The 21435-nt window shown below is 52.6% G+C and overlaps 3 protein-coding genes across 5 annotated transcripts; 1 reads left to right on the top strand and 2 right to left on the bottom strand.

Moving 5' to 3' along the window:
• Positions 1-415: 415 nt before the first annotated feature.
• On the bottom strand, positions 416-8214 carry STK19 (serine/threonine kinase 19). The gene is made up of 7 exons (XM_032141345.2): positions 7979-8214; positions 7710-7846; positions 2884-2979; positions 2317-2456; positions 1324-1421; positions 1071-1218; positions 416-868 (listed from the first exon to the last, which is right to left on the bottom strand). The coding sequence occupies exons 1-7, from the start codon at positions 8076-8078 to the stop codon at positions 823-825; spliced, it is 765 nt and encodes a 254-aa protein (XP_031997236.1). The 5' UTR covers positions 8079-8214; the 3' UTR covers positions 416-822.
• A 199-nt stretch (positions 8215-8413) lies between these two features.
• DXO (decapping exoribonuclease) lies at positions 8414-10675 on the top strand. Of its 2 annotated transcripts, XM_032141340.2 has the most exons (7): positions 8414-8561; positions 8809-9170; positions 9342-9577; positions 9664-9883; positions 10011-10146; positions 10287-10381; positions 10466-10675. In XM_032141340.2, the coding sequence occupies exons 2-7, from the start codon at positions 8815-8817 to the stop codon at positions 10611-10613; spliced, it is 1191 nt and encodes a 396-aa protein (XP_031997231.1). In that variant the 5' UTR covers positions 8414-8561; positions 8809-8814; the 3' UTR covers positions 10614-10675. The 2 variants fall into 2 exon arrangements, with proteins under 2 accessions (XP_031997231.1, XP_031997232.2); XM_032141341.2 differs by lacking the exon at positions 8414-8561 and having other exon boundaries at positions 8999-9243.
• Positions 10676-10773: 98 nt separating this feature from the next.
• Positions 10774-21372, bottom strand: SKIC2 (SKI2 subunit of superkiller complex). Of its 2 annotated transcripts, XM_032141330.2 has the most exons (28): positions 21289-21372; positions 21103-21206; positions 20384-20493; positions 20166-20283; positions 19955-20069; positions 19761-19835; positions 19405-19458; positions 19113-19303; positions 18824-18952; positions 18448-18593; positions 17917-18063; positions 17704-17788; positions 17411-17517; positions 16942-17088; positions 16768-16864; positions 16376-16588; positions 16159-16269; positions 14500-14730; positions 13640-13777; positions 13344-13481; positions 13108-13212; positions 12623-12770; positions 12403-12529; positions 11948-12158; positions 11690-11800; positions 11398-11616; positions 11068-11208; positions 10774-10974 (listed from the first exon to the last, which is right to left on the bottom strand). In XM_032141330.2, the coding sequence occupies exons 1-28, from the start codon at positions 21308-21310 to the stop codon at positions 10774-10776; spliced, it is 3741 nt and encodes a 1246-aa protein (XP_031997221.1). In that variant the 5' UTR covers positions 21311-21372. The 2 variants fall into 2 exon arrangements, with proteins under 2 accessions (XP_031997221.1, XP_031997222.1); XM_032141331.2 differs by lacking the exons at positions 10774-10974; positions 11068-11208; positions 11398-11616 and having other exon boundaries at positions 11755-11863.
• Positions 21373-21435: the final 63 nt, after the last annotated feature.

Here is a 21435-nt window from a genome sequence, read left to right as displayed (position 1 = left end):
TCCCTGTTAACCCCTCTCATTCCAGTGCCTGAGCACCTCCCCCTACCAGGTATATCTGTTTCAGGGTATAGGTGCACACAAGCTCATGTATACATGGGCGTACAAGGGCCCAACATGGTCCACGAGTACAGGATATTTAAAGGCCCTCACAAAACAATGACAGGCTTCTAAGATACTTGTCTCTTACTTTCATTCCAACACAAATTGAACTATACTAGACTTTTGCTTTTTTAGGCCCTAACAGAAATTCCATGGCTTAGGAGATTAGGTACACCCTCACCACTCCACAGGAAGAATGGCCTGAACGTCAGAGTGAACCCCTAATCCCTTTCCTCTCTGAATGAGGCAAAGCTCAGACTTCACCTCTACCCTTAAACAAGGTACCCAAACACACGTCACAGTAAATAAAGGACATCCAGAAAATATCAGAGGCAGAGGTACTTTATTTGGCAATTTTAACATGACACGTAGAGAAAAGAACCCTGCCCTCCTTCACCAGCCTCCCCAGAAATCCCACCTTCCTATTTCAAGACAGAGTAATAACAGCACCATTTTACATGAAAGGGAACAGCCACAGCCTTGGCGCCATTTCTGGTTCCACTTTCCATGGAAGGGCAGAGAAGTATTACTCAAACCCCACCACTGGGTCAGAGATTAGACAAACAGCAGCAGTCACATCTGACCTTTTGCACACATGAGAGCCCAACACTCATCCTGGCTCCCAAGCCTTCCCAAGGTAACCCTGTCTCAGCCACCATCATGCAGCTCTTCTAGTCCCCTCCTGGCCCACTCTGAGGAGCTGAGCAATGATGAGCAGAATCTTCATGTCTCTGGCAGGCGGAGGAGGGTTCCCGAAGTGGTAGAGATGCTGTGCAGGAGAAAGACAAGGCTGGAGCCAGACACCTAGGCTCAAGTTGTGAGGAGAACTTAGAACTTGGGAAGGGGTGCTCCCGGGTTCCAGGGAAGAATGAGAGCCACTGGCCTTCACTAGGAAACTAAGCGTGAGCTGGGAGGAAATCCCACCTTGGGTCATTGCTCCGTCATCTGCCAGAGGCCAGGGAAAGACTCACCAGTCCACTAGCTGAGCCCCAATGAGGTCATGCACATGGTAGGTGAGGCCAAGCCGCACCACGACAGGCGCCCGCCGGCCCAGGAGCTCTGATAGGAGCAGCTCCCGGTACTTTGCCTTCCGGACCATGCCAAGGACAGCCTGGCGCCCTAGAGGAGAAGTGGCACAGGAGAGGGGAAAGGTGAATAAGGCCTAGAGGCCTGAGGAGCCACCAAAAGGTGAGGGGCTGCAGGCTTGAGCTGCACATGGGATACCTTTAACAAAGTACTTGATGAATCTCCCAGCTCCAGGCACAGCTAGCCACCAGCTCCCAGCATCTCGGACGGTGAGGACTCCAGCATTCACCAGATGCCTGAGGGCAGTGAGAAGCCATCAGAGATGAGGCCTGGGCTCTGAGAACCATCTCTCCTCCTCAGCCATTAATGTTTACACAAGTCTCCAGAAACATGGGCAACCATGCAAGAGAGACTGGATAGCAAAACCCCAACCTGGGGTGGTTCTGTGCTCGCACCAACTGCCCCTGTTGGTGCAGTTGCTTGTTCCAGGCCCCCTACCTGGACTGCCCTCCCTCCACTCTTTCTTTTCCTGCTACTATTACTTGTTCATTTAAATAGCTTCTCTTCCCTGACCATGTGTCCTGACACACATTCAGTCTCAGTACCGAGGAGAGGAATCAGGGTCTTCTGTGCTCCTGCCACTGCCTAGGCAGACCGTGCCATGGCTCCCACATCTCTCTTGAGAGTGTGTCTACCTATGTGAGACCAGTGCTATAGTTTTTCAAATGCTTTCACATATTCCATGGGTTACAAAGTAGGAGGCCTGAGCCAGATACAGCCTCTCAAAATTAGATTTTTATTTAGCGCCTGCCCAGTTGTTTTTTAGCTTTGGGTTTTTTTTGTTGTAATGTGAATGTTTAGGGGTATCCCAGCTCCTACCATTCTCTATCCTCTTAGTCCCAGTATGATTAACATCAAGCTTTTACGGTTCCTGCCAGGCCCCTGTGTGCTTTTGATAAGCCACCAAGAACTGAATTCTATTCCAGGGCTCTTTCTAAGGCCCCAGGTAAGACAGGCCTCCTCTCTTGTGGGGAGGAATACAAACTTGGGTCATTTTATTAAAAAGAAGAGTCAGCTTTTTGGCAGCTTTTCTGGCAGGTTCACCAAAAAAACAGAAGGACGGGCTGGATGGAACTGGAGGGAGGCAGGGAAGCGCCAGATGCCTGACTTTGTTGGTTCCACAAGTCTCACGTGATTTCTGAGTCCCTGAAGCCAAAGGTCTGTGTCATTTGGTCCTGCTGGAAACTAAGGTCCCCACAGGCTGGAAGTACTGAAGCTAGAAATTTCTGCACTGCCCCAGCATACGGTCGGCCATCACAGGCCTTGAGGACCTACAAGCAGAGATGAGAGACATGGTCCGTCCCCACCCTCGCTCTCCACCAACCTCCACCCCCGGGACAGCATTTCTCTTCCTGTCTTACCTCTTGCTCAGATCCTTCCACCTCTCATACCCTTCTTCTTCCTCCTCCTCTTCCTCCTCCTCCCCCTCTTCCTCATCTTCCTCCCCCTCTTCCTCATCTTCCTCCTCCTCCCCCTCCTCCTCCTCCCCCTCCTCTCCCCCCTCTTTACCCCCTCACTCCTCCCTCTTTCCCGCCTGTCTCTCTCCCTCATATTACTATTTACCAGGGCCCTGTCCCCTCTCCATGGGATGTGGGGGCAGGGAAATTCTTTCTTTTGTTTTTATTTCTGTTTCCCAACTTCCCTGTCTCCCCCAACCTGTGCCCTGCCCCCGGCACCCCGACACACACAGTCACATACTCTGGTCCTGTAGTCCTCAGTGAAGATAATTCCATGGGCATCCAAGTCGAAGCCCAGCTGGACGATTCTGATCTCCCCTTGTTCTTGAAGCTCCTTCTGTCTCCACAGAGAAGGGAGTGAAAAGAGGTATATCAGGGTAAGATGCTCTGCTATACTCTGGGCACCCTCAGGCAGGGAGATTTTGTTTGCCAGTATTGGGGCATTTTCTCTTAGTAAAGGAAAAACTGTGTGAGAAGATAATCAGGTAAATGACCAAGCAGCCTTTTCCAACTAGCTACCCACATTCTCATCCACCTGCCTTATATATGGTCTATCAAAGAGTCAATATAATTTTCTAAGACTAGGCACTAAGATAAAATAGTGATTAAGATGCAGGCTCTGGCTTCAAAACATTAACAGTCTAAATTCTGGGTAGGGTAAGGTGGGGAGGAGTATGGGATTCAATGTTTAAAACAAATAAAAATAAACCAGGACTTCTGTTTACGAGAATACAGCAAGAACTAATCCACCTGTTGAAAATTAACTAAAATGCTGGATAAAATGTTATTTTAAAATTGTTTAAGACCAGGTACAGTGGCTTATGCCTGTAATTCAGCATTTTGGGAGGCTGAGGTAGCAGGATCAGTTGAGGACAGGAGTTCAAGACCAGTCTGGGCAACACAGCGAGACCCCCCATCTCTACAAAAAATGTAAAAACTTAGCCAGGCGTGGTGGCAGAGACCTGTGGTCCTAGCTACTTGGGAGACTGAGGCAAGAAGATCACTTGACCCAGGAGTTTGAGGCTGCAGTAAGCTATGATTGCAACTGGGCAACACAGTGAGACCCTGTCTCTTAAAAAAAATTGTTTAGACACTAAACAATTTTTCCTGTTATCACAAGATAACAGGAATTACCACTAATATAACATCTAAGTAGGCCGGGCGAGATGGCTCAAGCCTGTAATCCCAGCACTTTGGGAGGCTGAGGTGGGTGGATCACCTGAGGTCAGGAGTTCAATATCAGCCTGACCAATATGGTAAAACCCCGTCTCTACTAAAACTACAAAAATCAGCCGGGCGTAGTGACGTGTGCCTGTAGTCCAAGCTACTCAGGAGGCTGAGGCAGGAGAACTGCTTGAACTCAGAAAGTTGCTGTCAGCCAAGATCATGCCACTGCACTCCAGCCTGGGTGACAGAGTGAGACTCTATCTCAAAAAATAAAAATAAAAATAACTGGGGCCGGGCACGGTGGCTCATGCCTGTAATCCCAGCACTTTGGGAGGCTAAGGATGGATCACTTGAGGTCAGAAGTTCAAGACCAGCCTGGCCAACATGATGAAACCCAGTCTCCATTAAAAATACAAAAATAGGCCAGATGCGGTGGCTCATGCCTGTAATCCCAGCACTTTGGCAGGCTGAGACGGGTGGATCACGAGGTCAGGAGATTGAGACCATCCTGGCTAACACGGTGAAACCCCGTCTCTACTAAAAATACAAAAAAGAAGACAATTAGCCAGGCGTAGTGGCGGGTACCTGTAGTCCCAGCTACTCAGGAGGCTGAGGCAGGAGAATGGCGTGAACCCAGGAGGCAGAGCTTGCAGTGAGCCAAGATCATGCCTCTGAACTCCAGCCTGGGTGACAGAGCGAAACTCCATCTCAAAAAAAAAAAAAATTAGCTGGGCATGGTGTCAGGTGCCTGTAATGCCAGCTACTTGGGAGGCTGAGGCAGGAGAATCACTTGAACCCAGGAGGCGGAGGTTGCAGTGAGCTAAGATCATGCCACTGCACTCCAGCTTGGTGACAGGGTAAGACACTGTCTCAAAACAAAAAGTAATTGGAACATGGACGGCATTTATTAATCTAGGCAAATCTGCCCAGAACATTTTCAAAAGTAACTGGGCGCATAAGGAAACAAAACTCAAAGAGACAATAAAAACAAACCCCAAAAGACAAGTAATAGTGGAATTATCAAAAAGACAATTAAAAAAAAAAAAAAAAAGCACTTTGGGAGGCCGAGGCAGGCGGATCATTTGAGGTCAGGAGTTTGAGATCAGCCTGGCCAACAGGGTGAAACCCCATCCCTATTAAAAATACAAAATTAGGCCGGGTGCGGTGGCTCATGCCTGTAATCCCAGCACTTTGGGAGGCCAAGGGGGGCAGATCACAAGGTCAGGAGATCAAGACCATCATGGCCAACATGATGAAACCCCTGTCTCTACTAAAAATACCAAAATGAGCTGGGCATGGTGGCGCGTGCCTGTAGTCCCAGCTAATCGGGAGGGTGAGGCAGGAGAATTGCTTGAACCCAGGAGGCAGAGGTTGCAGTGAGTTGAGATCACACCACTGCACTCCAGCCTGGGCAACAGAGTGAGACTCCACCTCAAAAAAAAAAAAAAAAAAAAGGAAAACCAAGGGAACAATGACCATAGCAGTCACCTCCCAGGGACATTCTGATCAGAGACATTTTGATCAGAGAGGGATATATGTGGGATACTGGCCATGTTCTATAGTTTGACCTAGGGAGTGGCTAGATAGGTATCTGCTTTATAAACATCATTTAAATTATATATGTTTATATTTTCATTCTGCAACTTTTAAAGATTTTTAAAAACAAAAGCTAACACCAATACATTAAAAACAACAAATACTCCTTAAGGAGTGGTTCCATCTGGCATGCTTCCTCACGGGAGACCTAGTCAGGGAGACTAGCTCACCTAAAGTGAGCGCTAGACTGCCTTCCTTTTCTTCCCTCTTTTCTTGAAAGATCACTATTAACCTTCTACCTGCTAAATCCAATGGACAGATTTCAGTTCTGGGTTTTTTTGTTGTTGTTTTCATTTTTTTAGAGACAGGATCTCCCTCTGTCACCCAGGCTAGAATGCAGTCGTGCAATCATAGCTCACTGCAGCCTCAAATTCCTGGGCTCAAGCAATCCTTCTGCCTCAACTTCCCAAATAGCTAGAACAATAGGTGCACACTACCATGCCCAGCTAAGAATTTTTGTGTTTTATTTTATTTATTTAGTAGAGATAGGGTCTTAGTTATTTAGTAAAGATGGGGTCTCACTTTGTTGCCTAGGCTGGTCTCAAACTTTTGGTTTCAAGCTATACTCCTGCCTCAGTCTCCCAAAGTGGTGGGATTACAGGCATGAGCCACCACACTCAGCCTAGATTTCAGTTTATATTTTACTTTACCTCTTCCCTCTTCTTAGACCACTGTCTTGAATCACAGGTTCTAATACTGCCAACTACTTCACTTTCTCAAAAATCTCTTTACTTTCACGGTAGGCCTCTTCCTGGGTTACTTTTTTTTTTTTTTTTTTTGAGACAAAGTCTAGCTCTATCACCCAGGGTGGGGTGCAGTGGTGCTATCTCAGCTCACTGCAACCTCCGCCTCCCCAGCTTAAGCAATCCTCCCACCTCAGCCTCCCCACTAGCTCTATAGGCGCGTACCACCACGCCTGGCTAATTTTTGTATTTTTTGTAGAGATGGGGTTTTGTCATGTTGCCCATGCTGGCATCAAACTCATGAGCTCAAGAGATCCACCCACCTCACCCTCCCAAAGTGCTGAGATTACAGGTGTGAGCCACCGCGCCAGCCTCTGGGTTCCTCTTAACTCAGGCAAGTCCCTCTCTGCCTCTGTCACAGATTCCTCTTCTTCTGCTTTCCCTTTATGTCAGTGGATCTCAAATTTTAAGGCACACTTAAAAAGCACTTGAGGCAGTTCAAAAATGTGGAGTCCCAAATCCCGCCCCAAGAGAGCATAATTCATTAACCTTGGATGAGTCCCAGGAACCTGTATTTTTTTTTTTAACAAGCAGCCCATGTAATTTTGACACAGGCATAATAACTCAGCTCATATATTCAGTAACACTGCCTTAAATGATGGTGTCACCCAGCATTGTGGATTTGACCCTATTAACTTCCACTCTAAACCTGGAGTCCTTAACCACAGACCTCGGAGGATTAGTAAAATATTTCCCCCCTAACTGTACATACACCCTATGTATATGTGGCATACGTGCATTTTCTGGAGAGAGACAGCCATAGCTTTTATCACCTTCTAAAGATTACAAAAAGGTTAGAAATCACTCCTCTACCCACTCTTCCTACTGGATCTCACCACATCCACAGAATTAACCACTTGCTATTCACACCTCCATGACTTGTAATTCTATTATCACTGGCCCAGAATTCTCTCCAAGTCTCATATCCAACTGTCTAATACCTTTGTCTTTGGATGCTCCACATGCACCATCAACTCAACTTGTACAAAATTAAACACATTATCTGTAGTCCAACAACTAAATGTGCTCTTAATACCACCAGCCACGCAGTCATCTGGAAAGTCTGAGTTGTCCTGGACTCCTCCCTCTTCCTCACTCTCCTCTCCCTCCCTACTGCACTGACCTAATTTAGGCCTTCACCACTTCTCAGATGCAGTATCTTCTTAGCTGACCTCCCTGCCTCATCCACTACCTCCAATACACCATTCCCTCTCTCTATGATATTCTCTACCAGCCCATCGCCTCACTGTAAGATGGAAACAACACTGATGTACAAGGCCTGTCATGATCTGACGTCTGACTGCACTCCCAGTGCTGTATGTTCGAACCATGCCCCTTGACTCGGTTTCCCCAAAAGCCTCGTTCTCCTACCTCCATGATTTGAAATGCCCTGTACTACCTGCGGGCCTTTTAACAGGGTCTCTGTGGCACCCTAGTGCCTGGCACAGTGCACTCGCCTGAAAGGCCTAATGCTTGCTGAACGGCTGGGGGAGTGACTGAGTGACAGGAAATTCCAGGAGTTAGGAAAGGGGCTTCCGGCGGTCGTACCGACGCCCCTCACCAGCTGCCGGTCGGCCACGGTCCTGTCAGGCACGAGGCTGTACACCTGGCTCCTCAGCACGATGGGCGGCAGCGCGTCCTCAAACAGGCCTCGCGGGAACAGCTGCATGAGCTCTGAGACAGCCGCGCGCGCCGACCCTGGGAAGAGAAATCGGCTCACGGACACGGAACTGGGGCGGGGACGCGGTTCTAACAAAACTCTCGGCTACCGGAAGGGAGGCCCCTCCCAGCGGGGGTCTTTAGCCCCGCCCCCGGGGTTGCCATGGTTACCTGGCTCACCCCGAAGAGGATCCGACTCCACAGGCCCTCGCTTCCGCCGCCTCTTAACTCCAAAAGTCTCCGGGACCAGGTGATGCCTCTTCCGGCTCATATCCCGGGATTTTATGGTACCGGGGAAGGGGTAGGAATGGAGGGAAGAGAACCTGAAAATAGGGTCTTCCGGCGCAGAGCAGTGACGTACGGTCTCCCCGGGCGTCCCTCCTAGACCAGGTGATGACGAAACGGGCGTCAACTTGTCATCCCTCAGGCCCTTCAGTGCTGGGAGGTGCGGTGGCAACGCAGATACCAGTACCACCTCCGCGGGGCCGGGCCCCACGCCGGCCGCGGATTGGCTCCCTCCAAGGGCACGCACGCTCGGGGACTCGTTGGCGGCGTGGAGGAGCGCCGGTGGCCACTTTGTTATCAACCTCCTTCGTGAAGCTCACACCTCCCCCGCCCCGGGAGGGGTTTGCCCGCCACTGTCGCTGAATGATTGCATCATCGAAAGCATAAAACCACTTTTGCGTCCTTCGGCCTCTGGCGTGCCTGCCATGACGTCATAGCTCTGCGGAGGTGGAAGTTGGGGAGCTTTGAGGTAACTGGATTCTTGATCTGAGCGCAGACGTCCTTCCTAACCTCACTGCATTTGGGGGACCTGGAGGGAGGGTGGGTGAAGGGCAAGGAAAGAGACAGGATGAGAGCTTGGCCGCGGTGGCATCTGAGGGGCCTGAATGTTTCAAGGCCAGAGCCTGGCGATCAGGTGGCTCTCTTAGTCCTAAACCAGTCATTCTTCTCCAGGCCTCCTCTGTAAAATGGAAACTCTGTCCCCCTGCTTCCCTTAGGACCTCATGGATCCCAGGGGGACTAAGAGAGGAGCCGAGAAGACAGAGGTAGCTGAGCCTCGGAACAAACTACCTCGTCCAGCACCTTCTCTGCCCACAGACCCTGCCCTCTACTCTGGGCCCTTTCCTTTCTACCGGCGCCCTTCGGAACTGGGCTGCTTCTCCCTGGATGCTCAACGCCAGTACCATGGAGATGCCCGGGCCCTGCGCTACTATAGCCCACCCCCCACTAACGGTCCAGGCCCCAACTTTGACCTCAGAGACGGATACCCGGATCGATACCAGCCCCGGGACGAGGAGGTCCAAGAAAGGCTGGACCACCTGCTGTGCTGGCTCCTGGAACACCGAGGCCGGTTGGAGGGGTGAGCAAAGCGTGACAGGCAGTGTATCTGGAGACCCGTACCTACCCTCTAAAATTAGAGAGCCAAAGCCGGGGTGAGAATCAGTCCTTAGAAGAAACAAGACTATTCTTCGAGGGGAGCATCTCACTAATGCTTGTATCAGACCTTCAGCCTGTAACTCCTGCCTCTCAGGGGTCCAGGCTGGCTGGCAGAGGCCATAGTGACGTGGCGGGGGCACCTGACAAAACTGCTGACGACACCGTATGAGCGGCAGGAGGGCTGGCAGCTGGCAGCCTCCCGGTTCCAGGGAACACTATACCTGAGTGAAGTGGAGACGCCAAACGCTCAGGCCCAGAGGCTTGCTCGGCCACCGCTCCTCCGGGAGCTTATGTACATGGGATACAAATTTGAGCAGTACATGTGTGCAGGTGAGTTGCCCCTGCTTCATAGCCCCCTTCCCCTTCCCAGAAATTGAGAGCCCTCCACCCCTGCTGCTGCTTCTCTCCTTGTGCAGACAAACCTGGAAGCTCCCCAGACCCCTCTGGGGAGGTTAACACCAACGTGGCCTTCTGCTCTGTGCTACGCAGCCGCCTGGGAAGCCACCCTCTGCTCTTCTCAGGGGAGGTAGACTGCACAGACCCCCAGGCCCCATCCACACAGCCCCCGACCTGCTATGTGGAGCTCAAGACCTCCAAGGAGATGCACAGCCCTGGCCAATGGAGGAGTTTCTACAGGTTCAGGATCGGGGTGGGCAGGGCGAGAGCTTAGACTTGAAGGCTGGGAAAGGGACTTGGGGAGGTGGGTCAAGGCAGAATGGAGGGTGGATGAGGGGTCCCACTGATCCCTTGCTTTTCCTGACAGACACAAGCTCCTGAAATGGTGGGCTCAGTCATTCCTCCCAGGGGTCCCGAATGTTGTTGCTGGCTTCCGTAACCCAGAGGGTTTTGTCTCTTCCCTCAAGACCTTTCCTACCATGAAGATGTTTGAATATGTCAGGGTAAGGGAATGATGTTGCAGCTCCCATCCGTATCCCCAAACACCAAGACCACAGGTCTAGCGTCCAGGGCAACAGCCTGCCTTCCTCTCCTCCCACCACCCCCACTGCCAATCTTCTGCCTCCTCCCCTGCCTGCTCCAGAATGACCGTGACGGCTGGAATCCCTCTGTGTGCATGAACTTCTGTGCCGCCTTCCTTAGCTTTGCCCAGAGCACGGTTGTCCAGGATGACCCCAGGTGAGGCTTTCAGCTCTGTTCCTCCCCTCCGGATCCCAGGATCCAGCCTCTGGCCCTTAACTGATGCCTCCATCTGCCCCCCAGGCTCGTTCACCTGTTCTCTTGGGAGCCTGGCGGCCCAGTCACTGTGTCTGTACACCGAGATGCACCTTATGCCTTCCTGCCCATATGGTATGTGGAAGCCATGACTCAGGACCTCCCATCACCCCCCAAGACTCCCTCCCCCAAGTAGTAATGCTTTAGAGGGAGACAGTCATATCTCTGTGTGCAGATAATAAAAACATATTTCTAAGAGGTTCTCCTGCTGTCTTCTTAGCTGAGTCATCCCTGCCCAACAACTCAGGCACACACAGTGGTTTGCTGTTTTATCATCACATTTTTACATGGGGCATTCACTGGGTGTAGAGGCTGGCCGCAAATACGATGTCCCGCCTTAGCAAGGTAGCCGCTGTCTCCATCTTGGCACCCAGCACAGGCTCTCCTACCAGGCGGGCTGCCCCCCGCAGTGAGCGACACATCTCAGCCAGGCGCTGAATGCAACGGACCACCAGGCCCTCAGGGGTCCCTGAGAGCCCTGCCAACTCGGAGAAGGGCTGTGAGGAAAGTAGGGTGAGGACTGGATGTGCTCACCCTAGGAGGCTCTCCCCAGCCAGCCGTTTGCAAAATCCCAAACTTCAGGTACTCACCATGCCCCGGGCCCACTCATACACAACCTCGACCAGCCCAAAATTCAGCTCCCCCACAAATTCCTCCACTGTCTGGTTCAGACCACAAGCCACCTGGACCTCACCAATCCTCTTGGCCACAGCCCGGACACGTTCTATTCCCTGCAGGAAAGAAGGAGAGGTTAAGGCCTGCCTTCCTGCTCCAGGACAGGGAAGGACCAGATCAAGAAGGCAGCCATTTCCATCCTTGGGGCACTTACAGGGCTGGAGGGGGTCACCTGGGGGACTACCTGAAGGTGGAGGTCAGGAATGCCACAGCCCTGGCAGGGAGAAAGGGGTGGTGTCCCCTACCTGCTTGAGGGTGTTTGGGAGCTGATCCCCAGCGTCCCCAGGGCTCTGGCACACCAGGCCAGAGAGCAAGGCAGCAATCTCCTCAGGCCGCAGGGTGCTTAGTGCATTGTCAAACATGAGCTCAGTGAGGAGCAACTCATGGCTGCTCATGGCACAAGCCACCCGCCCTGCCAGCTTCACGGTGCCCGCCTCGTCCACATAACCCAGGGTTCGGAGCACCTGCAAGAAAAAGGGTGGGCATTGGACACCCTGCTGTCCCCTAGCCCCCTGCCCCAACCACTGCCCCGCCCACCTCTACTCGCTGATGGTACTCGGGAAGCAGCAGCAGTGACTGATCCGACAGTAGGAAGCGCAGCCGCTCCATCTCCTTCTGTATCTGCATTCGCTCCCGCAGCTTCAGGTACTGCAGAGAGCCACCCGTCAGCCTTCTCCTTGCCCCTTAGCAGGGGTGCACTGAGGACAAGGGCTGAGATGGGGGCGGTCAGTCTACAGGGGACCACAGAGGAAAAGCCCCTACTCCCAGCTTGGGAGTTAGCACCCAGCGTCCTACCTGGGCAGGAAAACGGGGGCTGTGTACACACTGAGCCCCCTGGATCAGCTCCTCCAGCTTCCGAGCCCGGAGCCCACGCTCTACAACTGACATATCTTTGAGCTGCAGGTCATTGACAGGGTCAAGGGTCGGGGGTCCGGCTGGGTGGGCCTGAGCCAGACGCAGCAGTTCCTGGACAGCAGTGGTCACGGCTGCAAGGGGAGGATCCTTCCTGAAGAGGGAGCAGATCTTAAGATCTAGGGTAAGATCTTCTCTCCCACAGAAGCCCCCCTCAGGCTGTGGGAGCCCTCTTACTACAACCCCCACTTCACAGTCTCCCTTAGGCTGGGGAGCCCCCTCACTACAACCCCACTACTTCATGGTCTCCCTCAGGCTGGGGGAAACTCCCAGACCACTGCCCCTCCCTGCCGCTACATGCCCCTCTGGAGGAGAAGGGCCTCCCTAGCATCTCTGACTTGAATTTTGGCTGCTGCCTCTTGCTGAAGTCCTCCAGGATCTTCTCCCCATTCACCCGGAGCACCTTGGTGGTGATGGCAGCCATATCTCCTGGGTGGAGCTTGACCACGGTGTGGTCACAAGGCCCTGTGAAAAGGGGAGAGCAGGGCAGACATTGCCATGGACCCAGGCATCCTGCTAATACTGCTGGCAGAAAACAGGCATCTGCCATACTCTCACCTTCAGGCAGGAACAGCTTGAATCCCACGAGGTCATCTGGATAGGGCACCTCTGGAGTGGCTGGCCCCCTGTCCTGTGGGTCCTGGGACAAGGGCTTATCACACAAGACCAGGGTTGTGAATACTCTGCTGGTGGAGTTCGAGGAGACCTGGGGGTGGTCAGAGAGGCCAGGAGAGGCAGGTGTGATGAGTAGACATCAAAGGCAGAGACCAGATACCCACCCTTGGGCAGGAATCAGGAAGCAACCATGCAGAGCTCACCAGTAGAGAGGGGCAACCAAGTCAAGCGATCAGAGCAGACTTCTTGGGGTGGTGGGAGGAAGGAGTGAGCATGATGTGGTGATGGGAAGGGAGAGGGTGAAAAGGAGGGCAAGAGGGGAAAATGAGGGCCCTATGGTGATGCAACCTGCCCTGGCCAAGTGGGGAAAATGGAGAGAGGGCTTGTTCCCTCCCACCCTCTGGAGTCAAAATTCCCATCACCCTCACCTGTAGGATCACTCCCAATGCATTGTGATGCTCCTGATTCTTCACAACCACCACCCTTCCTGCTGAGAGAGACTTCAACCCGTTCACAGACTCCATGATGCGTCGCTGAAGAGCAAAGGACAGATGGGAGGAGGCATCACAGGGACAGACACTTGGACTAAGTTTAATAGCACCTAGAGTAACACGATCTCCTCCTCCCTTCTCCTATCACCTCCTCAGCACTCACACTTGCTCACCTGGATCATGTGCTGGGTCTCTGTCAGCTCCTCCCCCCAGCTGTAATATTCAGGCAGGTCGACCAGTTGGCCAGTCATGTCAGGCTCCTCCAAAGCTCCCAGCTTCTTGGTCAGTTCAGCCAGGGCTTGTTCATGGGCCTTGGGTGGGAGCAGGGGGAAGCTGTGAAAGCGGAGTCTCCAGGCCCAGTCTGCCATACCCCCCACCCTCAACACACTGGCCTATGGATGCCTACCTATTCCCAGCCTGGCTTTGTCCAACCTCCTGCTCCACATACTGGTTACCCCAGGCTCCTTACCTTGCTGTCCTTGCGGGAGGGAAACTCGGAGAAGCTCCTCTTCATCATGTCCTCCACCCTGAGGGCATCCACTCGCAGCAAGTTGAGGATCATAGTGTACGTGAGGCGGAACTGGGACTGCAGCTGAGACGGCTTCCCCTGGAGTCAGGTCAGAGAAGTCAGTGAGATCAGGGTGGGACCTACTGCACCCCAGCCAGTCTTCTGGACTGGGCCTACTCCCGTCAGATCTGGTCCTAGCTCTGCAACCATGGGGTCTTTGACAAACCACTTGCTCACCTCTTCTGTAACATAAGGGAACAAACTGAAATAAATGGACTCAAAGGCCCCATCTAGCTCCGTATTCTCCATGGGAGAATACTGGAAGAGTATTATTCAGTTTCTCCATGGGAGAAAACTGGAAGAAATGGGCTCCAATCTCATCCTTGGATTCACTCACTCCTACCTCAGCTTCTCCCAGGCAAAACAAAAAAGTCAGAGGAAGTTGGGCGCTGTGGCTCACACCTATAATCCCAGCACTTTGGGAAGCTGAGGCAGACGGACTGCTTGAGCCTAGGAGTTGAAGACCAACCTGTGCAACATAGCAAAACCTCATCTCTACAAAGAACAGAAAAAAAAAAAAAAAAAGCCAGGCGTGGTGGCATGTGCCTGGAATCCCAGCTACTTGGGAGGCTGAGGTGGGAGGATCACTTGAGCCTGGGAGGCAGAGGTTGCAGTGACCCAAGATTGTGCCACTGCACTCCAGCCTAGGTGACAGAGCAAGACCCTGTCTCCAAAAAAAAGGAAGAGAAGAGAATGAATGGAAGACAGAATCCAGCAAGGTCCTGGAGCTGGGGCCCTGCCCAGGATGCTGGCCCGCTCACCATCATCATGCGGTGCAGGTCCGCCATCTCGGGCACTCGGCCCTTGCAGAGCAGGATAACGGTGCCTGTGGGGTCCAGGCCCCTCCGCCCTGCCCGGCCTGCCATCTGCACATACTCCCCAGGAAGCAGGTCCCGGAAGGTGGAGCCGTCGTGTTTGCGCATGGAGTCAAACACTACTGTACGAGCAGGCATGTTTACTCCCATGGCAAAGGTCTCTGTGGCAAACAAGACCTGGGACAGAGGAGAACAGAAAGGATCAGCAAAGGCTCTACATACACACGCCCCCAGCCCTGGCCAAGCCCACCTTACTTTGTAGGCACAAGGCACCATCCCAGTTGTTACTTATGGGACCTCACTGAACTCTCCAGGCAAATCTATAGAGTAGGTATTATTGTTTTCCTCATTTTACTTATGTAGCTACTTATTTCTATTTCTTTCCTTTTACTCTCATATCCCATTCCCATTCCTGACTGCAATCATTCCAACGTATCCAACAAATATCTTTTTATATAAATATGACCTTATAGAACATGTCTTCTTTTGTGAGCTTGTAGTTTATAATTCATATAAAAAGTGGTTATATATCTGATTTTTTCTTGCTTCTTTTCCTCCACCTAGTGTTTCAACATCTGTCCATGTTCCTGTGATCACATCTAACCCACTGCTTCCAACTGCTGCAGAACACTCTGTGGGTGCATCCCCCACACTAACCTTCCCTCTCTCCCAGTGAAGGGCATCCTGGTACTACCAACACCATGCCACCACAAACGAAGGAAGGGTGTACATGTTCTCTCACAGACCAGGGTGAGAATTTCTTTGTGATATATACCCAGGAATGAAATATAGGCTTAGAGTATGATATAGTTTTTGTTTGTTTCTGTTTTGAGATGGAGTCTTGCTCTGTCGCCCAGGCTGGAGTGCAGCGGCGCAATCTCGGTTCACTGCAATCTCCGCCTCCTGGGTTCAAGCAATTCTCCTGCCTCAGCCTCCTGAGTAGCTGGGACTACAGGCGTGCACCACCATGCACAGCTAATTTTCGTATTTTTAGTAGAGACAGGGTTTCACCATGTTGGCCAGGATGGTCTTGATCTCTTGACCTTGTGATCCACCTGCCTCAGCCTCCCAAAGTGCTGGGATTACAGGCGTGAGCCACCATGCCCGGCCAATATCGTTATTTTGTCTAAATAGTGCCAGCGTGCATTCCAAACTGGTTAGGCATCCTGTAAAGGATTCCCAGAACCCTACAACCTCCTACATCTCCGGCAACACTCGGCATTAACTAGTTTCCTAAATTTTACCAGTCTAATAGCTGTAAAGTCATATCTTGTGAGTACTTCAATTTGTATATTTCTGATTACTAATAACTTTTCGAATGCTTGCTAGCTTCCTGGGTTTCTTTTCTGAGACCTATGCATTCATATCTTATGCATCCCCATTTTAAGATGGGAAACCTAAAGTTCAGGAAGGTTAAATAATTGGTCCAGGATGATACTGTGAATACATGGTGGACCTGGGATTCAAACCCAGGTAGTCTGAATCCAGAGCCCAGATTCTTAACCACAGCACTGGCCTGCCTAAACCTCTGTCCCTCTGCCCTCTGGGCAGCCCCTAAGCGGGCAACAAGCACCCTGAGGAGTCCCTTTCCACCACCACATGCACCTTGACCAGGCCGCGGCTGAAGAGCATCTCCACGATCTCCTTGAGGATAGGCAGGATGCCGCTATGGTGCACACCCAGGCCGCGATTCAGGAGCTCTGACATGTGCAGGACCTTTGGTGGGAGGAGGCCCATGGTCAGGGATGGAGTCTCAGAACACCCTATCCCCACCAGTCTGCCAAATGTGTGCATGCACGCACACATACACACACAGATGCACCTGGGGCAGCTGGCGGTCGGAGCCACGGAGGCGAGCAAGGCAGCGCTGCAGGAAGAGGTGGATCTCGCTCTTCTCTGAACTGGTGGTGAGGTCAAGGGAGGTGAGGCCTGAGGCCTGCTCATCACAGCGGCCCCGGGAGAAGGTGAACACCACCACGGGCAACTGGGCACGTGTGCGGAGGGAGGCCAGGAGGGACAGGTATACTCCGCGGTCCTGGAGAAAGAAGGGGAAGGGGAAGGAGCGGAGGTTGAGTTCCTGAACCAGTGAGAGGTGAGCTAGTGTTAACTGGGGCAGTGCTCAAAGCTCAAGTCAAAACCCCTGGGGGACAAGGGAAAAAAAAAGATAGGAGGAAAAATAGGTGCTGGCAGGTACAAAACCCTCCCAGTTCTCACCTGTGCAGGGCCCCCCTGATGTGTGGGCTGCTTGGCCCCAAAGGTCTGGGCGTGTTTGCTCATTCTCTCCTTCTTGGCCTCCACAGCTGCATAGTACCTGGGGCACAGGGAGGGGTAGCCACCATGTCCAGCTGGGGGCCCAACCCTGACTCTTTCCCCCATCTCGAGGCTTACCCTTTTGTATGGAAGGCTCCTCGGGAGTCCAGCAACAAAAAGAGCTCCCCCTGGGTCTTGGAGCTATTCCCTGTGAAAAGATAGTGCTCCAGGGGCACGGGGCGGGTTACAGTGCTAATCACATAGATCTGACGACGCTTCAGTCGCCTGAAGGAAGGAGAGGGTAGCAGGTCAGGGGTGGGAGCATGGGAAGGAACCCACATCCCCACCCCCTTCCCTACCCCTCCAACTTTACCCAGTCTTTTCTGAGACCCAGAATGGAAGGCTATCCCCCAACATCTCATCCCATTTCAACAGGCAAAGTAATCTGGACCCAAAGGGGATCCCACAGCCACCAGGTGGGACATGTTCCCCAGCATCACCCCTAAGGCCTGACCGCTCTCCTTGCTGTGGTAGACTTAGTTCCCCCACCCGAATCAAGGAGTACTGTAGCCCCCTTCACCCAGGCAACCCAGGACACACGTCTCACCCAATCCAGTCAGCAAACTCAAGGGCGTTGGGGACGGTGGCACTCAGAAGGATGATAGAAACGTGGTCAGGGAGCATGATAAGCACCTCCTCCCACACGACCCCACGCTGGGCACAGAGAGGGAAGGGAGGTCACAGGGGGGCAGGGGCTGCCCTTCTGCCCCTAAAGAGGCACGGGATTCCATATGGGGGTAAAGAAAGCAGTAAGGTGCCCTGAGTGTGTGGAATAAGGAAGCCACTCAACTGGTCCCAAAGGAGAGGACTGCCGGGTTCTGGGGAGCCCATGGCCCTTACCTCGGCATCGTTGATATAGTGAACCTCATCAAAGATGACCCACTCCAGGTCCCGAATAACATCTGAGCCACTGTACAGCATGGAGCTGGGGAGAAGAGGCCAAGGATTGACTCCCCAGTGACTCGTCTCCACCCCTTCCTCAGACAGCACACCCTCCACAACAGCCACATCTTCCCAGCCAAAACTCCCCTCTACTGAGTGTCCATCTCTCACCGAAGGATCTCTGTGGTCATGATGAGGCAGGAGGCCTCCGGGTGCAGCTGCACATCCCCGGTGAGCAGCCCCACATCCCCGAACGTGTTTCGGAAGTCCCGGAACTTCTGGTTGCTCAGGGCCTTGATGGGCGAAGTGTAGATGGTGCTGGGGAGAGAGCATGAAGTTAGCCAGTCCCTCCGCAGACTCAAGGCCTGCACTTCCTCTCCCACATGGAGCCCTCATGGAAGCATGCCCCAGCAGCTCAGGTGCTCCTCTTCTTCACCCAAACTGCCCTTACATTCTCCTTCATGATATAACCCCAGAAAAATTCTGTCCCCAACCCCTTCCTAAACTAACCCAGGTCATTCTTCTAACCTTTCTCCCCACCATGTCTTTTCATTTCTCTCTGGGCTCTTGTCTCAGTCTCAGCCCTGAACCTCTCACTTAAAGGATGAGCTAGAGAGGTGGGGGAAGAGATGAGATTTTCAAAAGATGCAGGAGAAAATGGGGCTGGCTGGTGAAGGAGGAGGCTGGCGAAGGAACTCGTACCGTGTCATGTGTTTCTGGGCCAGGGCAATGGCATATTCAGCCACAACTGTTTTTCCTGCAGATGTGTGAGCTGCGACAAAGACAGAGTCATGCCGCTCCAAGTGCAGGATGGCCTGTTTCTGAAACACATCTGGTTCAAATGCCCACTATGGGAGAGAGAAATAGACAGGAGCTGAAAGGAGCGGGGCCTTGCTGCCTCCTGCTCATGGAGCACGCAGGGTGGGGGGATGAAGGCCGGATCCAGCCGAGGCTGGGACTGAGTACCAAGACTGGCCTGGGATGGATCTGACCTCTGGCGGATAGAGGAGACAAGGGGTCAGCTGGGACTGTGACCCAGCAAGAGGTAGAGGAGCATGTGAAGATGGGGCCAAAGTACCTGGAAGGCTGGCTGGGGAATGAGGCGATAGAAATCACCAACAGGGGAGGTGGCATCCACAGGGATGGCCCATTGCTCCTGAGATGGAGGCTCTGGGGCCTCTGGTGTGGATACAGCTGTGGACGCTTCCTGGAAGAGTCAGGGGTAGGGGTGATAAAGATACAACCAGAGGGCTCTCAATTAGCACTCCTCCCAAAAGATGTCCCTTTCTTCCCCTCAGACCCATCCTAGCCAGCCCACATCCTGGTGGCAAGGCTCTTTCTTGCCTCCACTACACAGAACCACCAACCTTCAACACTAGGTCCTCCAAGCTGCTTGCTCGGGCCAGGGCAGCACTGCAGGGAGAGGCTGAAACAGCGTCCCCTCTGGGACCTCCTGGCTGTCCCACTGCCTCATTCTCATCCTCGTCACCCCCACCCAAATCCAGAGGCTCCAACAGACAGCTAAGGCTTAGCAGTCCAGGAGCTGGAGTTGGACGATCTGAGGAGCAAGGCAACAAGGTCAACCTTGTCACATCCATCTCTGTTCCTTAGGAGAAGGACATGACTTCTCCTACACCCCACCCAAAAACCAAAACTAACCTTTTGGTGCAAAGTCCATGCCTTTCTTGAAACCAGGTGGAATAGTAAGAAGATCTGTAGGATAGGGACATGGAATCAGGGTCACTGCACACTGGTGAACAAATTGTGTACATTATATAAACCTAAAAGATACCACTTACAGGACAGATGCTGTAGATAGGGATGTTTGCTATGACACTTTCCCAACAGATGACAGTAAAAGGTTGTTGTGGAAATTTCTCAACAGATGACAGTAAAGGTTGTTATGGACAGAATATCTTTTTCTAATTTTCTCAGAAACATGGGAGGGCTAGCAGTAGCCCAGTGATAGCCTGGGCTCTTCCTCCTCAGGGATCAGACTCAGAGCCCCACCTTACCTTTCTCAAAGTCTATCTCCTCCTCAGCCTCCTCCCGTGTGTTCAGATCTGTTATGGTGGGTTCATCCATCCCCGCTGGGAAGAGACAGGACAGACAGGGATTCATGGGATGAGGGTAATACGAGATAGGTGGGGAACCCTTCCCTGGAGATTAAGGACACCCTCTTCTACCATCCCATCTCCACAAGAGTTACCTGGCCAGAAGGGATACTGAGTTGGATTTCCCCATAAGGACTGGGAGGCTGGCCCTGGAGGCCGGCGAAGAGACAAGGAGGTTGTGGCCGAGAGATTTGTGTTCTCCAGCAAGACCTAAGGCAAGAGATCAGAGCCCCAAAGAGGCTGAGCTTATCTCTGACCACCTCCCCTTCTCCCCAACTCTGTTTCTCATGACCCCTGACCTCCTACCTCTTTGTAACCCAGTATCTGGCCTGTGGTTGGGTGTCTTTGGGCCTGTAGGTCCGATGGGACTGGGGCTCCCAGGACAGCCAAAAGAGACCAGGGATCCGTCTTCCTCTGCCATTTTCTGGAGAGAAAAATAGTAACTTTTGGGTCTTCTTTCTTCCTCTGTCCCAGCTTCCTTCAGGAACCCATCACCCTAGTCTAAGCCCCTCCAGACTCCTCACCGGGCTGAGTGCTCCACACCATGCAGAGGCAGCCAGGCTGGGGATGACAGAAACAACTGTTCTGCTTCTTGCTGCAGATCTGGGGCACAAGGAGGGAGGCCATGGGGAAGCTGAAACAAGGGCAAGATGAGAGGCATTAGGTAAGGAAAGAGGGTAAAATGCAGACAAAAGAGGTGATGGGATTTGTGTTCAGATCAAAAATGGCAGATGTGTCAAACAGACTAGGACAATCAGGCTTGGCCAAAAACTACCTGCTACTGAATTACCTGGGGCAGATTTTGGATTTCAGAAACATGGAGGCTGGACCTAGGAATGTGCATTTTTAAAAAGCTCCCTGGCTAATCATGAAGCACACTGAAATTTGAGACTCACTGATTTTAGAAAAAGGGGTCCCAGACCTAAGGATGAAGAGTTGGAGGCTCAAAGCCTATCATCTCAGTCACCAAGTGCCCTGGTGCTTGGATACAGAAGGGAGCTCCACAGAGAAATGCCACATTTGAAAGAGCAGCTCTCAAAGCAAAAATATCCCCAGCCCTCTCTGCTCTGTCCTCACACGTACTGCAGGTACACTGGGCTGGAGTCTGTCCAGCACCCGTTCAGGCTGGGATGGACAGGAGTACAAGCACAGATGAACAAGGTTAAGCTAGATCCTACTGTGAGGAGGGTGAAGGAGGTTTGGACTCAATGCGAGTCAAAGGTTAGGGTCAAAAGTCACTCACGCTACTCTCTGGAGCTCCAGGCAAGTTCAGCAGCTCCCAGTGCCCCGTGCATCCGAGCTCCACGGCCCGAAGGGGTAGGTCCAGGGGATCTGGAGGAGGTAGTACTACGGGGAAAGGTCAAAAGTCAGGGGTCAAAGGTCATTCCATGTCGGCTACTCCGTTCCATTTCCCTTCCCTCCCCCTCACCGAGTCGCTCTGTCTCCATCATCCTGGAGCCACAGCAGCTGCCGGGCAGCCCGGAAGTGCGGCAAGTAGTCGCTGCAAAGTAAGCCCCGCCCCGAAACGGGCGGAAGTAGAGGCAACTTCCGGCAGAGCCCCGCCGAGAGCGTGAAC

This window comes from Hylobates moloch, unplaced genomic scaffold (assembly GCF_009828535.3).
Source record: "Hylobates moloch isolate HMO894 unplaced genomic scaffold, HMol_V3 SCAFFOLD_20, whole genome shotgun sequence".
In the NCBI taxonomy this organism is placed as follows: domain Eukaryota; kingdom Metazoa; phylum Chordata; class Mammalia; order Primates; family Hylobatidae; genus Hylobates; species Hylobates moloch.
Note: the sequence above shows the minus strand (reverse complement) of the source record. Positions and strands in the feature narration are given on the sequence as shown.

Coding starts and splice junctions, on each gene's coding strand:
- SKIC2 (XM_032141330.2), bottom strand. CDS start 21,310: ATGATGGAGACAGAGCGACTCG. Junction 20,494..21,102: donor CTGGAGCTCCAGAGAGTAGC/GTGAGTGACTTT, acceptor CCCTTGTTTCAG/CTTCCCCATGGCCTCCCTCC. Junction 10,975..11,067: donor ATGAGTGGGCCCGGGGCATG/GTGAGTACCTGA, acceptor CTTTCCTCACAG/CCCTTCTCCGAGTTGGCAGG.
- DXO (XM_032141340.2), top strand. CDS start 8,815: ATGGATCCCAGGGGGACTAAGAGAGGAGCCGAGAAGACAGAGGTAGCT. Junction 9,884..10,010: donor CAATGGAGGAGTTTCTACAG/GTTCAGGATCGG, acceptor TTTTCCTGACAG/ACACAAGCTCCTGAAATGGT. Junction 10,147..10,286: donor AGATGTTTGAATATGTCAGG/GTAAGGGAATGA, acceptor TGCCTGCTCCAG/AATGACCGTGACGGCTGGAA.
- STK19 (XM_032141345.2), bottom strand. CDS start 8,078: ATGAGCCGGAAGAGGCATCACCTGGTCCCGGAGACTTTTGGAGTTAAG. Junction 7,847..7,978: donor TCCTCTTCGGGGTGAGCCAG/GTAACCATGGCA, acceptor TTCTCTTCCCAG/GGTCGGCGCGCGCGGCTGTC. Junction 2,457..2,883: donor CTGAGGACTACAGGACCAGA/GTATGTGACTGT, acceptor CTCTGCTTGTAG/GTCCTCAAGGCCTGTGATGG.